Source organism: Lepidochelys kempii, chromosome 5 (genome assembly GCF_965140265.1).
Source record: "Lepidochelys kempii isolate rLepKem1 chromosome 5, rLepKem1.hap2, whole genome shotgun sequence".
Taxonomy (NCBI): domain Eukaryota; kingdom Metazoa; phylum Chordata; order Testudines; family Cheloniidae; genus Lepidochelys; species Lepidochelys kempii.
Genome location: NC_133260.1, coordinates 121,862,031 through 121,878,220, shown reverse-complemented (window position 1 = coordinate 121,878,220; position 16,190 = coordinate 121,862,031). Strand labels below are relative to the sequence as shown.

Sequence of the window (16,190 nt, the reverse complement as noted above, 5' to 3'; positions counted from 1 at the left end):
CAAGCAGGGAAGTGCAATGGACAAGAATCTTGTGCTAGTATAAAATTCTTCAATCCTCTGCCCTTTCACAGGTCTGAAGCAGGCAGTCAGGTTGGGTGGATGGTATAGAAAGGAAGAACTGTAAAAACAGTATGACCACGCATTTTGGAGCCTGATCCGAATCCAGTCCAATACCAAACATACCATTATCAACCTTTTTACATTGCAAAGCATGTACTATAATCTTTGGAAAAAATTGCTCAAGAGTGCATCCCCTGTTACAGGAATATGTTAAACAATATGTCTTCACTGTGGTGGCTGCAGCTAGTAATCACAACTAACCAGCGTGGACCCTGATCCTGCAAAGATCCACCCATGTGTTTTGCTTCACACACTGAGTTAGCCCCACTGACATCAGCAGTGCACAAAGTTAAGCATGTGCACCAATCTTAGCAGGATCAGGGCCTTAGGTGTTACTTTGGAAATAAGAGAGCAGTTGTTGGGGAAAAGACAGAATTTAAACTCCATGTTTATTTTCAGTAGTATTTTTGTTAGGAAACTATCACTATAATTGAGTCTATAAACCAATGGCAAAGGTTCCTGTTTTCAAATCCAGTTCATTCTCCCTACTGAGTAAAAAGTTATATTGCTCCTGGTTTATAGGGAGCTCAGATAGAAAAGTGTCATGTAGGATGGACAATCCTCCTCTCACGATTTAGTGGAATTCAAATTTCATGTGAAATCATTCACCACTTGTAGTGAATTACTGTCTGATAAGAAATCCAGCCCGGAGACAGCCTAAAAAATTTATGATAGGTGCGGAATCTCTTTCACTTTTCAATTAACCCCACTCGGTTTTAAAACCATGTCTCACATTTTAGCAGCTCGATCATCTTTGCAGAATTGTGGGGGTTTTTTGGTACAAACACTTATTAATACAAATTTGTGGTTCAAACAAACATTTATTAGTTCAGTTATTCCTTTCCCACATGAGAAGTCCCCATTGAATTCAATGTGTTTATTGGCATGACTAAGGATTGCAGGATCAAGCCTTACCTACACAGCAATCCCTTTACCCTTTGCTGAAATGCAGTAATCTCTGGGGTGGAACATGGAAGCTGCTTAACAGCATAAAGGAATACTACATAAGAGTTAAGACAGGAAGTATATAATATTTTAGTTAGCTAAAACTACTAGAAAGCTAAGAGAATATCACTGCCTTTGGAAAAAGTGCTGTGACATCTTTTGTGAAAGCCTTGAATTTGCATCTTATCCTAGAGAAAATCTCTATCTCCCTAGGACACTAGTTCAGAACTGATTCACAAGGAAGAGGTCAACCTAACCAGCACCACTTCAGGGGCAGCATTCAGATTTTCATTAGCAGTCTCCATTCCAAGTAATAACCAGGCCTGACGTTGCTTAGTTTCTAAGAGCTGATGAAAACATTGCCAATGTACAGCTGCAGGTCATTCCTCTGTTAACTGCTGGCTACAGCAGACTGAAATTATTTTTACTACCCTGTAGAAAACAAAGGAATCTCAGAGATAACACATATCAGAGTAGAATTCTGCCCTGGGTTATACCAGTGCACCCACTGAAGTTTGTGACAGTTGAAATTCCACAGATATCACTGACTGCAGAACCTGGCTTGCTAACATATGTGAAGGTGATAGCTATTTGATGAATTGAAGAACTATGTGATAAACGAATTTTCCATGAACCTTTGACTACCACATCTGACCTCTGCCCACCAGTCCATCTCCCTAGGACTTAACCTACAGAATCAGATCTGAATTTAGCTGCAGTTTTATAGAAGGATCCCCATCAAATAATTTACACCTGACAGGACTGCTGTGAGGAAGTGTCTAATGGATAGAAATGAGAGTCATTAGTTGCAAAATGAAAAACACTAACTTCTGCATTTTCTATCTTATGGTGCTTTGCTGGGTTTTATTGAATAATATTGGAAATTTTACATACAGCTAACATTTTGTTTGACAACAACAGTAAAGATCACAGTGTAACAGGTAGTATCTAACTGTTCAATAACCTGGTGCCGAGAACCAGATTTCCCCATGCAAAGCATTTGATTTCCCTCCAGAATTGCTGGCATGAAAAGATTAATCAACAGAAATGTGTTGTTTTGAGAAATTTATGTTTTCATAATACTTATCTGGTTAGACATATCATCATTGCATTGAGGGCAGGGGGAGGCACAAAGAAATACAAGGATACGCTGAAAAGAAAATGTTCACTAAAAATGGGAAAGGATCTCTTTTGCTTCATTTAAAGTATAAGCACTCTTACTTTAAGGTTTAAAGGTATATGTCTCTCTCTCCAGTCTCTCCAGGCTGCTGTGATTTACAAGTTGGTGAAAAAATGTAATAAAGATTTATAATAGGACAAACTTCTCTCCAGCCATTACTGTTACACCTCTCCCCTGCTTCTGCATTTCAAATGTCAGCTCTCTTGATAGGAATAAGGAAAGGAGAGGAAAGCACTGACCACTACTGTAGATTGCTTTTACTAAGATTTTATCTTTCTGATGTAGCAAATGAATGGAACAGTCTGCTTTTCTGTCTCAAAACTCCTTATGTATAACTAGATAGCTGCATACCGTCCCATATAGATATTGCACTACAGAACTATGTGGCTGTCAAATGTAACCTACTCTGAGATCTATCTGTTTTAGAGAAAAAGTCTGCTGGTTCCTTTATGAAGTATCCCTGGATTAACATGATCCTACATCAAGTGCTTATGGGCTCTATTAAATGAAAGCTTTCCAAACACCCTTCCAATGGAGGGTGCTTAGCTACTGATTTATCTAGTAATTCTAGATCTAGTATCTTCCTGTAACCCATGGTGACCATGATCAATATTTCACTTTCTCAACTGCAATTCTTGTTTTAGAAATGTGTCCTTTAGAATGACACTGAATTCCCTGCATGACAGTATGAGCTTCCCATAGTTTCATACCTGGTATTGACTGTACTGTTGCCTCGGCGGTGATGATAGGCGCAGTGTTAGGTTGTTGCTGACTAGAGCTGACTTCCGGCTCTGCGCTAATTGAAGGAGATAATGCTACTTCGCCGGCTGGACCCTGATTTGGCACAGGTTGGAGAAGGTCTTCTGAAGCAGCTTGCTCTTCTTGTCCAGGGAGCTGCAGGGCTGATAAAGGAATGCTAATCTGTTTGCTGGTATTGGAAGTACTGACTGGCATCTGGAGCGCGACCTGTTGGTTGGCTGTAGGGGTACTAGCTGGTCCTCTGTTTGGGGAAGCCAGAGTTACTCTTGCAGGCTTCTGAACCGCAGGCCTCGATATGACAGGGGGAGAAACAGACACGTTTTGTAAGTCTAGCTCAGCACTGAGAGAAGGTGCTACAGTGGGGGTGGGCTTAGAGGAGCCAATATACGAAGGTCCAGCATGAGTTTGAGGCTTGGGCTTTGACATCTGCGTCAGCGATAATGCAGGTCCATCAATGCCACCGGTAAGTTCTGCATTAGCCACAATATAATAATCTTCAGGGATTTCTTGCTTAATCTTTTTGACGATCACATTGTTACAGCTTTCATCAATGACCTGAGACTGGGAGCCTGAAAGAGATGATGAGGATTGGCCCGGACCAGGCCTTTTGCGGGAAATGGTTTGAGATCTTTGGGTATGAGGTTCAAAGTCACTATCCTCATCTGTCACTGAGGACTCGCAGACCATGTCAAAGAGGGTAGCCTCATCTTCGTATTCTTCCACGGCTTCATCTAGCTCTGAAGGCTCACTGCAGTAAGAGAAATCACAGGAGTCCCCGGTTCTGTTACAATCCAACTTTGCTTTCACTGGTCTCCCAGGGTACCTCTCTACTGGGCTAGTCTGTGTCTCCGAGGGCACACCTATGATGCTGGGACTGTCCGAGTTGAAGCTTCTGTTGTCCTGGAAACACACTCTTTCCTGGGACCCAGCCCTGCAGGTAGCAGTCAGTGGCCAATGATACGCATGGCCTGCGTTACAGCCCCACATAGCTGTCAGGTTGCCATGGGAACCTTCAGAAAGCAAGTGCTTTAGATTTGGAATGAGGCTGCAGATGGTCCCATGGCTGTGGGCCCAGCTGACCAGTTTGGAAAGGTTTTCAGAAGAGGTATGAAGGCAATCCTCCATGTTATAGGATCAATAACTCCTTTCCTAAAGAAAAGAAAATTAAAGGCAATTTTTAGGTTACATGTTTTCAACAGTTGTAACTGTGTGCTGTTAAATAAGAACATAACACACATTCTTTTTCTGCAAACAAAGGAGTGGAGACCTACTTCTTTATATTCCTTATACAAAAATGTTTACAAAGGCAAATAACCATACACAAATTATAGGTAAACCATCTTGTTATCATATAATAGGCTCTAAAAGACGCTTGTCAACATAGCATTAATTTTTAAGCACCTTCTCTCTTCTCACTCTATCTATAAAATGCTGTCTTAAACAATGGAGCAAAAAAAAGCTCTCTATGAACCTCAAATCTACATTGAGATAAAACAGCTTTTTAAACAGGCAAGTTCGCTACTATTGACAATCTAATTCGACCTGTTGACACTCAAATTGAAAAAACAGTTGCATGTACAAATCTTTATATCTGATAGACTTAATAAAAAAAAATAAAAAAACCGCTAACTATAATTTTTAGCCTGAATCTGAAACTAGCATTACAGGCACTGAGTTCAATCTTCCGCACGCATTGATCAGATTTAATGTAATTCTTGAACTATTTGAAATGCATCTTCCTATTTAAAGGAAATGCAAAGAAACCCACTTGAGGGCCTAACACTGATAATCTTTCCTTGAATTAAAACCAAAGTAACTGTGTGATTGGTTCTTTGTTATCTTCTACCTGGCTATTGTAACAGCTAAGTGTCCAGTGGCTAATAGAAATCCCTGCTTTCTACTAGCTTCAAGCTTGTCTAGAAGAGTGATTCTACTGAATATTGACAATTAAAACTTCTGTTGCTTTATCAAACCTTCCAAGTTCATAGAGCCAAATTTTGATTCCATTGGCATCAATAGCAAAACACGGCGTTTGTTCCCTTCTCAAAAATGTCTATCTAGGAACCCATAACAAGAGGAATTGAAATCTCGGGCCAAGTTAATAAATACTGGAAAAATATCATTTCTGGCACTCCACACAGAGGACAAGAAATTGTTGAATTTTCAGTCTTTTACTTGCCCCAAATTGCATGTCCTGCTCATGTTCCATCTTTCAGATAAAGTTAGCCTGAAGACAAAATCTCATCCCACTGGTGAGAACCTTCAACTCCAATTGATTTCAGCGGGAATCGAGGCTGCTAAGCACCTTTAAGGATCAAGCCCAATTGACTGCTGAGGAGTGCAGCAAGTTTACACCTGGCCAAGCAAGCATTAAACTGTCTAATAGATTTTATAATGGTTTCTCAGCCCCTTCAATCACGTGCAGCCATAAAACAGACAATCTGAGATGGGATAGATGCTTCATTCACTTAAGCAAACAGAAAGATTCAATAAGGGAGTGGGAAAATCCAGAGCCATACAATGCTGGCATAGATATGTTAAAGAAAAGCAAAGAAATGGAACATAACTGAGTTAGAAGCATAGAAATTGTTCACAAGTAATTTCTATATATAGTTTTTGTACTGTAGATATTTTTCTGAGCAGTTTGTTGAAAGTATTTTGATACTGAAGCTCCAGGAATTCGTTTTTCATTATACAATTAGATATGGTATAGTAGGTTTCTGTTCTCTGACTGGATTAATATAATATTTAGAATCAAGATTTCAGTGTGAATGCTCATTTTTACTAATTCAAAATATGCATTTCCAGCTAGCATCCAATGTTGGCATAAAGTTTACTGTTCCAGAAAACACCTTTGCATTTTTGCCAGTAAACTTGTTCACCAGAGTGTTTACAATTAGCAAAAACACTGAAAGCAAATTCACTTAAAAATAAAAATGAAAAGTCATTTGTTGTGGCAGTTGTGGTATTTGTGAACACTATTTTGGACTGTATAATCTACAGTCAATGTTCATTATCTTGCTATGCAAATCTTTTCACTTTTAATTAAGCAACAAAAATCTCCTTTGGCCAGAGATGGAAATAAGGTCCAGTTAGTAAAATGTTCAATACAACTCTAGATTAATGACAAAAAAAACCCAAAACAAAAAACCACCAACTCTCATTTCAAGATAGAATCTATATAAGAACCTAGATAGAGTCAAATGATCTCATCTACCTACTGTAATATCTGAGCCCATCATAATTGTTAATATATTTAGCCTCGTACTACGTCTATGAGGTGGGAAAGTACTATTATTCCCATCTCAGTTTCAGCGAGACTGTGGGTGAAATCCTCATCTCAGTTAAGTCGGTGGCAAAACTCCCTTTGACCTCAATTATGGTCAGGATTTCACCTTATGTGGTTTGCCTAAATTCACACCAGAAATCTAGAGCAGAGCCAGAAATTGAACTCAGAATTCTGCTGTCCCAGCCTATCGTTTTAACCAGTTGGAAAATAATGAGTACGTCAGCTCTTTTAGCACGGCAGTTTTTCAACTCCAAACAGCAAGAGTTATAGGAACCAAGGAGCCTTTCTCCCATTGCCCTGCCTTAATTATTAGAGTGACACGATGGGTGAGGTGATATCTTTTATTGGACCAATCCAGGGCTTTGGAGCAGAGCCCGGCACTGGAGCGTGGAGGAGCTCCAGAGCAGTGGAGCTGCAGGTTTTTGCGTGGAGCGGGAGCGGAGCTGGAGCACAGCTCCAAAGCCCTGGATCTCACCCACCTTCTCTCTCTCATATCTTGGGACTGACACGGCTACCACAACACTGCTTTAATAAGGGCAGTTGTATGGCAAATCTAGCCAAACTGTGGGGATACTTAGAACATTCTCTGAAGCAAAAACTCTGAAAAGAAGTATGTAAGTTTGAAAACACTTTCTAAAAAATTTAAATTCTTAAAAAGCTCACTTGACAGTATCCCTTTTTACAGTGCAGTCTTACTTTAAAACTAAAGGCTATTTCAATTTCAAGAAAGGTTTACCAAGAAGGAATGCACATAACTTGAAATTTCACCTTTATTTGGCACAACATTGAATTTAAATGTCCTCAGTTCTTCTTCTTCTTCTAAAGTAACAGAGATTAAGTTTATGTTCTCCGGAGTATATCACTGTATTCTCTAACTTGCCATCTGCTACCTCCCCACAGGTCACTTAATCAGAATATAGCCATGAAATTATGACACTATAGAAGAAGAGATACATGGGGCCTGATTTGCTTCTCATTTACACCTGGTGTAACTCCATTGACTTCCTGAGCCAATTAAATATAACCAGGTCCCTCTGATGGGTTCAGTCTTTACAAACTGGCAGGGAGGCATGCCCTTACTTTTTCCTTATGGTGATTTCTGAACCCTATGGACCTGACTTCTGAGAGATGCTGAGCACCTGCTGACTTTAGTTGGCGTCATGGGTGTTTTGCATGTTTGAAATTCAGGCCCGATGTAGTTTCCTAAAACCAATTTGATGCGGAGCTCACTCGCACCTCATGTCCCATACCTCCACCCATCCCCACACAAATATTTTAGAGGCAAAAATAATAATAATATTGCTCAAAGACAAGTATATTGTTACTGATCTTCCCTTGATAATGCATCCAACTGACATTTAACCTGGTAACATCAACAGGTGAATACTTGGCTACTCTGTGTGTGTCTCAAAGCTAAAAAAATAGCTAAAACATGATGTGAATGTCAAGTACGTTTTATCATTAGGAAAAGGCTGGCTCCAATTTAACAGCTCAAACCATACCATAGAGAATCCCATTTTTATAATACAGCATCTTTTATTCCCAACACGCTTTGCAAACTGTGGCCCAGAACATAAGAACGGCCATATGAGGTCAGACCAAAGGTTCTTCTAACCCAGTATCCTGTCTTCCAACTGTGGCCAATGCCAAGTTCAGAGGGAACGAACAGAGCAGGTAATCAAGTGATCCACTCCCTGTCGCCCATTCCCAGCTTCTGGCAAACAGAGGCTAGGGACACCATCCCTGCCCATCCTGGCTAATAACCATTGATGGACCTATCCTCCCATGAACTTATCTAGTTCTTTTTTGAACCCTGTTATAGTTTTAGTCTTCACAACATCCTCTAGCAAGGAGTTCCACAGGTTGACTGTGTGCTGTGTGAAAAAATACTTCCTTTTGTTTTAAACCTGCTTCCGAGTGCCTACCCAGAGGTCACTGCAGGATTGGGACCTACGTACAGAAAATAACAAATACAATTAAAGGCCTGATCATGAAAAACCTGCCGGGCATATTCACTTGACAGGTTTCAGAGTAGCAGCCGTGTTAGTCTGTATCCGCAAAAAGAAAAGGAGTACTTGTGGCACCTCAGAGACTAACAAATTTATTGAGTAACCTCATTGTTTTAAGTGGCACTATTCAAGCTAGTAAATCCTATGCTCAGGACTAAGAATTTGTATCATACATTTCACATCTGTGCTTTTTTTTTTTTTTTTTAAAGGTGAAGTTTTTGGTATTTCCATTAGAGTGTAAATGCACGTTCTTGATATTTCAGGTCAGATACGTTTCACTGGCACAGTAGCAGAAAATGGTCTTCTGGAGAAAGTTGAATTAAAATGTATCTAAAAAGGGGCAAAGACAGCCTAGTAAAAGTACAGTTCAGGACGTCAGACAGGCGCATTCTAGATTGCTCTTCCAACTCTCTCCTCCCTTTTTTCACACCAGCAAACAGGACCTGTTCCCACCTCCCTGGTTCCTGAGGTCCCCAGGTACAGTGGAACCCGTGCTTCACCACAGCTGCATACGGGGGAGACCAGTCCCACAAGGGCTCCCTGCTCTTGCCCATATAGTGTTGTTTTAAAAGCAATTCTGTAAACGTGGCACCTTCTTACTCAACCATTCTCAGAATTCTGTCTGCTCACTTCATTGATAGAAATGAGCAGATGCTACCTTTGGCTCCTGTTAGCACTGTGGACAGGGAAGGCGGAATGAGCTGCGGGTTCTGTCTGTACATCATCAGGAGGATTGTTCACTACGTTCCAATCAGCTACACCTGTGCAGATCCTCGGACAAGCCCGGGCTTCCACAGGTGTAGCTATGGGCATAACTGGAGGGCAGTGCTGTTGCACAGATGCGGTTGGAGGCCCATTTTGGCTGGCAGAACCTTTATTGCGAGTGACAATGCAGAAGATGGAAAGAACCCAGCTTGACCCTGGGAGCTCAGGTTGAGTCTGAAGGGCTGGAAGTCTGAAGAAAACAACATCTTTTTACTCGTAAATGGAGTACATTTGATACAGAAGTTATTACACGGAAAATAAACATGGGACCCCATAATGCCACTTTTGCAGAGTAGAACCACACTAGAAAAGATTAAGGATGAATCCGGTGAAACCACCACGTTGCAGACCCACTGGCCACAGCCTCCTGCAAACCAAAGGTGCAGAAGCAATAGGGACTATTGCAATCCTGACATTGCAGTAGTGTACAAAGAAATTGCTTCCCCTACCACCCTGTGCCAAACCTCTCTCTTAGCAAAGGGAAATGATTTGACCCTAGAAGCTTATTTTGGAAACTTCATAGAAGAGGGGGAAAATTATATTCAGTTGTCAGAAAAAAAAAGGTAAAAAGAATTGGCCTCCCAAAGGGGTAGTTTTTCCATTCATTCAGACTGCTCTTTGCTGGCTGGCAGTCCAGTCTTACTTGCTAAATCACATCGTGAAGGTTGCTTAAGTCTTTCTATCTAACTGGCAGGATTCAATAAGATGACTCATGCTTTACAGCCTACTTACATGAGTACTCGGAAATCATACAGTAGCTGGCAAAACTGAGCTAAGTCTCCAATGTGAATAATGCTGGTATTTTAACTGCATTAAAAACCACAAAGCCTTATTATTCTAGAGGGATTTTCTGCTGGTTAGAGCCCAGCAATGCCTAATCCTGTGTGAATCATCTATAGGTGCTGAAAATTCAATACAGTAATCTGGACCCTAAATTAAGAATCAGACTTGATCTCAGCATGCCTTGACATATTTAGTTTTTTAACCTCATTTACTACCAGCTGCTATGGTGATTACTGCAAACTTTCATTTTAGTACACACCACAAGCCTCCACTAGCCTGTCTTAAGGTTGCAACCCCCTTCCCTCAAGGCAAAGGAGGACATTCAATAAGTCATCCTTTGATTGGCTGTAACCCAGAACGCCTCTCTTCACGGTACATATTTAATGACCAAACTATTTTAAATAATAGCAAAGGGATCTCTTACAATCCCTCTTCCCATTATAACACAGGAGCATGTCAGGCCACCTCACGCAGGTGAAACTCCTGTTGAGTTCTGACAGCCCAAAGGATGGCAGGAAGCAGCCCCAAAGTGCTCTCTCCTAGATGATACACCAGTGTAAACACTGTCCAATAGCAAGCCCCCGTATCAGTAACCAGTCTGGCTTGAATTCCTCCCTCACTAACCTACACCATGGAATGCATTTGACAAAGGTGACAGCCATCTACCAAGGTGTCTCCTCTGGCTGCTTGCATAGATGGAAGAATGGAATACCTCAGAAAGGGAGTGGTAAAGAGAGGGGAGGGGAAGAGAGAGCGCCACCTACATTGCATCGTTTCCCCTTCCTCTTGGCTCTCTACAAGCTCTCCCACTGATGGTTTGACAAGTGAGGAGTGAGTCGGCCGGAAGCTGGAGAGGACAGTGATGGGGGACCAGCAACATCTGACTTTTTTCTGCCTCTAGTAATGCTGATTAGGTCAGTGTTGGCTTAGGCAAGGTTCCCCTTCCTTGCTCTGAAATCACCCCATGAATGGGTTCTGCAGGCGGCAAGGAAACTGAGGGTCCCGGCTCCATTGGAGACACGCTGGCAAGGAACAGGAGGCAGTAAAGAGGCCCAGGGACTATACACAGAACTGGATAGATCTGTGAATATATGAGGTGAAGTGCAGCTATGTGGTATTATGCCATACAGCACCACCAGTGCCCTCCACACCATGTATATGCCTGAAGCATGACCTGGGGAAATGGTTCCAAGGAGATAGGAAACTGCAGAAGTATGCAAAGCTTTGCCCTCACAAAGCCACATACGATAAGAATGGATTTCCTTTGATGGCTAACTCTGTCCAGATCAGCACTGGCTCATGCTGTACGTCACAACAGCATTCGTTAGCACTGCTGGCCTATCTTTTTGGACTACAGTGCCTTCTGCCATGGATTTGCGCCAAAGCAAACAGTATGACCCATTTCTATCAACACTGTTCCCATCTCACACAAATTTATCATGAGACTTACGATATTTAGTGTTTTGCTTAAAGTCCAAGTTCCTGGAACCATGTTATTACTCAAAAACCAAGCTTTCATTAAAACAAACAAAGTAAATTTCTAACCCTCCTGGTTGCAGTAAAAAGCTTGAAAATGTGAACCCTAATGGCTCCAACACCAGAAGGCAAATGAGAAGACCCCCTCAAATTTCTTGTTTTTCAAAAAAGTTCTTGATTTTTAAGCCAATCTCATGATATTTGGGGCCTGACTTGTTATTTTTTTTAAACACTGGGACTGGCAATTTTGTATTAACTCCTACACCAGTGGGTCTCAAACCACTGCTGAACACTTGCTGGTTGGTCACATCGTGCTGGCACTCCTCATTTCCAGCGGCTAAATCACACTAAGCAGCAGCTCGAAATACATACATACTTCCTTAATACGACTCCTCCATATGAGCAAACGCTGTGGCTGCCACGGGGATGTTATTCCATCACCAACGAGAAGGGAAGCGGAAGTTTCATTTGCAAGTTTCTTTATTTTTATACTTATAAAGAGAGAAATCTGAGCCCTTAACCCACAAGGCTCACAACTTTTACACTAGCAGTTTTATTGATGTTATATAAACTTGTAGCTGATTAAAAGTTTTGGCCATTGGGCAATTATATATTATTTTACCAGCTTGTTTATTTTCTTAAGTGAAATGTGTAATGCCTGTAGAACTACAGAAATTGACAAGCCCTCTTCTGTTTATCTGTAAAATAGGGCAGCAGCTGTGCAAACTTCCCCACAGCGTCCTGCTGCTGTCTCAGCCCACATCCTGAAGCAACCACCACTAGCAGTGAGAGTTCAGTCTCTGGCCCACCAATTTTTGACCTCTTTGCTGAAGTTGCCACAGAGTTGTCACTTGTGATATGAACCCTTAGGACCGAGATTGACAACGATTCAGTCATTTCACACAGGCCACCAGTCAGTCATCAGATAGTAATGACTAGGGTTGGGTGAACTAATTTTCTCTAATTTCAAACCCACTCAGACATTAGGGGTTTGAAAGTTGAATTCAGACTCAAGCAGAATGTAAATGCAATAATGTTTAAGAGAGAGACTATGAAGAGAGGCGCAGAAAGGAGAGAGAAAAACTTTTTTAAAATAGTTGCACTATAATAGACCATGTGTAAGACACCCGATTGTGCCATGCTACTGTGTGAGTAAACGGCAATTTCCCACCCCTAATAAATAGCAATGATTCTTTTCAACCCAAAAAACATTTTTAAAGTAACTATCTCTTGGGAAAATAAAAGATATAAAGTACAGGGAAAGGGATCACAGATTCAGCTAGTTTTGCAAATCTCAAAAATAGTTTGACAAGTTTCTGAGCCCTGGAACTACAAGAGATTCCCCCAACACTAATAATTAGTCAGTATTCCCTAGCAGCCTGGTGTGGATTCCAACCAGCAGCCTAGAAATAGAAAGTGGCAACTTTCCATAATCAACCCATATAGCAGCTACACATTTTGGGATCCTATATTATTTGTTAATGTTTTTAAACAGTGCCACAAGAAGTTATTTAGAAGCACACAATGATTAAAAAAAAGAAAAAAAACATTTCCAAGTGGGCCCGATTGTGTATGTCTATCAAATCACTTTGGGTAGCAAGCGTTTTCATTTTTACATGTGTCTAAACATATAGGATAAAATCCTCGCCCCACTGAAGTCAATGGGAGTTGACTCCAGTGGGATCAGAATTTCACCCATAACAAAAAAATAATACCAGTAACTGATATAATAAATGGTGCTAAGAATTCTTCTTTTCCAGAACGTGGAACATCTTAATGGACAATATAGTTTTCCATTCATTAAAATATCATGGCATTCTGCCACACCCTTTCCATTGGCCTAGAGCTATTCCTCAGCTGATGGCATGTCTTCAGGAAAGATTCTTTCACTGCCAAGTATGGCATAGTTTCAACTACCGCTGCCAGCACAACAAGTGCTTAACAGGCAGCAAACAGTTTGGCTGAGGAGATTCCTTTAGCCAGCTGAGGAAGAAGATGATTTATTTTGACTTTAAAGAACAGCATCAGGTTATTAGCCCAAAAGCATTTGGTATTTTTCACAAAATTAAACCCTCTACAAACCACTAACTGCCTGGAGAATTCTCTTCCCCCCCCCCCCCCCCAATTAACAACAATGTTGTTACTGCTTGTATTTATTTCTAAGTGGCTATCATCACTTTACTCTGTTCACACTGAAACAAATGTCAGCTATGTAGGCCTTGAACCTGCTCGGTGCAGCGGCAAGATTGCAGCAGTGTGTTGTGTTGTAAGTGCAAGGTAAAAAGAGAGAGTGAGCAGTTCAGGAAGTGCAGAGGAACCAAGCCGGCACGAATGAGAACAATGCTATGGAGATGATAATTTACTCCCACTTAGGAATGGAATTGAGGCCAAGGGGGAGCATAAGCTAAACACCTTGGCTGACATTGTATGCTATGTCTTCCAGAGGCATGGCATAGAAAGGCTCAGTGCAAGGTGAAGGGGAACTAACGTGGTTTCAAGTCAGGGTTTGCAAGGGGTCCTGACTAGCGTAATGAACAGCTGTCCCTCACAATGGCTGCCTCAGGGGAATTCTTCCCCAGCTAGACCCTACTAGGTGAGAGAATCCCTCCCTTATTTCAGAGTGGTAGCCATCTTAGTCTGTATCAGCAAAAATAACAAGAAGGCATTCTCCAATGCATCTGATGAAGTGGGTTTTCGCCCACAAAAGCTTATGCCCAAATAAATTTGTTAGTCTCTAAGATGCCACAAGGACTCCTCCCTTATTTGTCTGTCAAGGTTCACACATAAGCCCACGACTCCTCACACATGCCCATTCTCCACCTTTGCCCTGCTCACCTTTGCTTTTGTGTTCCCAACCCAAGAGTATAGGCCAGTTCCTTCCATTGTGTTCCCAGCAGTGTAGATCAGATTCTGCCACCCTTCTTCATGCTGAGCATGACCTCTCTCCTCAAGTAGGGCTATTGAAACGAGCAGGAATGCTCAGTAACTACTTACTGTAATGGTGGCAGAATCTGCCCAAGGGACCAGACATGAAAGGATCGTTGAACTTTCTACTGCTCAGTTTGGGGGACTGTAATTATGAACTGATTCACCGAGCTGCTGAGCACCCAGAGCTCCTATTGACTTCAATGACTGGAGATTCTCTAGAAATCAAACCCACAGTGCTTAGCTATACTGTCACCTACATGTGCCCTCCCTGATGCCTCATGCTAAGGCACAAAACCTTTGTGCTCCTTGTGGCGCATGACATAAAGGCTGGCAGGATCCAGGCGATAGTATAAAAGCTAATGCTAATTTTTGAATGATAAGGAATGTTTAGAGTAAAACTGCAAGATTTTAAGATTAATTTTTTAAAACACTGAGCTCTCAAATCATTAACAAAACATAAGTGTAGACTGGAAAATATAACCAAATGAATTTTAAAGCAAACCCAAAATTGCTCATTATTTCACATTATATTTATTGAATGTGCCCATCAAGCATCCTCTAGGTGCATTTACATAACATAATGGGCTTCCTCAAGATAGACATTTCCCACTGCAATCTTCAGAACAGAGATGGACTTTGCACCAAGCCCTGATGACTACCAGCTGCTTTCAGAGCTAATGGCCCTCTATTCAAGATGTTCTGCCTAAGGGACTGTTACCAGAAGGGCCCAGGTGACCCCATGTGTAACTATGATGCACAGGCAAAAATGAGAGGAGGAAGAGGGACCTATTATGGAAATAATTTCTTCCTCCACTTACAATCCACTGTCTTCAGAGTTTTGTGTTTCCACTAAAACAGTTGAGACTTGAACTTCTGCGTTTAGCCATCAAAACAACGTAAGCTCCATAGTTCTGAAAGGAATATTAATTTGCCAGCTATTCACTTTAAATTACTTTCCCCCTCCCAGCCTTCCCATACAATCTGAAACCAAACCAGAACAAGGACAGCCCATATGACTGGCTCCCCCTTTGCCATGGCACCACTCTCCCTGTATATATGCGAGAACCAGCAGAGGTGTAGCTAAAAGAAAAGGAGTACTTGTGGCACCTTAGAGACTAACCAATTTATTTGAGCATGAGCTTTCATGAGCTTTTACAGAGGTGTAGCTGTTCATCTTGCTCCTGCTAAAAGAAAAGGAGTACTTGTGGCACCTTAGAGACTAACCAATTTATTTGAGCATGAGCTTTCGTGAGCTACAGCTCACTTCATCAGATGTTTACCGTGGAAACTGCAGCAGACTTTATATACACACAGAAATCATGAAACAATACCTCCTCCCACCCCACTGTCCTGCTGGTAATAGCTTATCTAAAGTGATCAACAGGTGGGCCATTTCCAGCACAAATCCAGGTTTTCTCACCCTCCACCCCCCCACACAAATTCACTCTCCTGCTGGTGCTAGCCCATCCAAAGTGACAACTCTTTACATAATCAAGTCGGGCTATTTCCTGCATATTTCCTGCATAGCCGGACTTGATTATGTAAAGAGTTGTCACTTTGGATGGGCTAGCACCAGCAGGAGAGTGAATTTGTGTGGGGGGGTGGAGGGTGAGAAAACCTGGATTTGTGCTGGAAATGGCCCACCTGTTGATCACTTTAGATAAGCTATTACCAGCAGGACAGTGGGGTGGGAGGAGGTATTGTTTCATGATTTCTGTGTGTATATAAAGTCTGCTGCAGTTTCCACGGTAAACATCTGATGAAGTGAGCTGTAGCTCACGAAAGCTCATGCTCAAATAAATTGGTTAGTCTCTAAGGTGCCACAAGTACTCCTTTTCTTTTTGCGAATACAGACTAACACGGCTGTTCCTCTTGCTCCTGCTAGTGTCTCTGAAGGGATGGGACAAAATCCATCCCTTGTGTAAGCCCATGGAAG

General features: G+C 41.6%; 1 protein-coding gene across 10 annotated transcripts in view; it reads right to left on the bottom strand.

Moving 5' to 3' along the window:
* Positions 1 to 16,190, bottom strand: part of KIAA1958 (KIAA1958 ortholog) — a 115,103-nt gene that overhangs the window by 61,413 nt on the left and 37,500 nt on the right. For all 10 annotated transcript variants that reach the window (XM_073345656.1, XM_073345663.1, XM_073345653.1 and 7 more), the window contains one exon: positions 2,956 to 4,153. In XM_073345656.1, coding sequence (XP_073201757.1) covers positions 2,956 to 4,129 — 1,174 coding nt within the window. In that variant the 5' untranslated portion in view covers positions 4,130 to 4,153. The remainder of the gene's footprint in view (positions 1 to 2,955; positions 4,154 to 16,190) is intronic.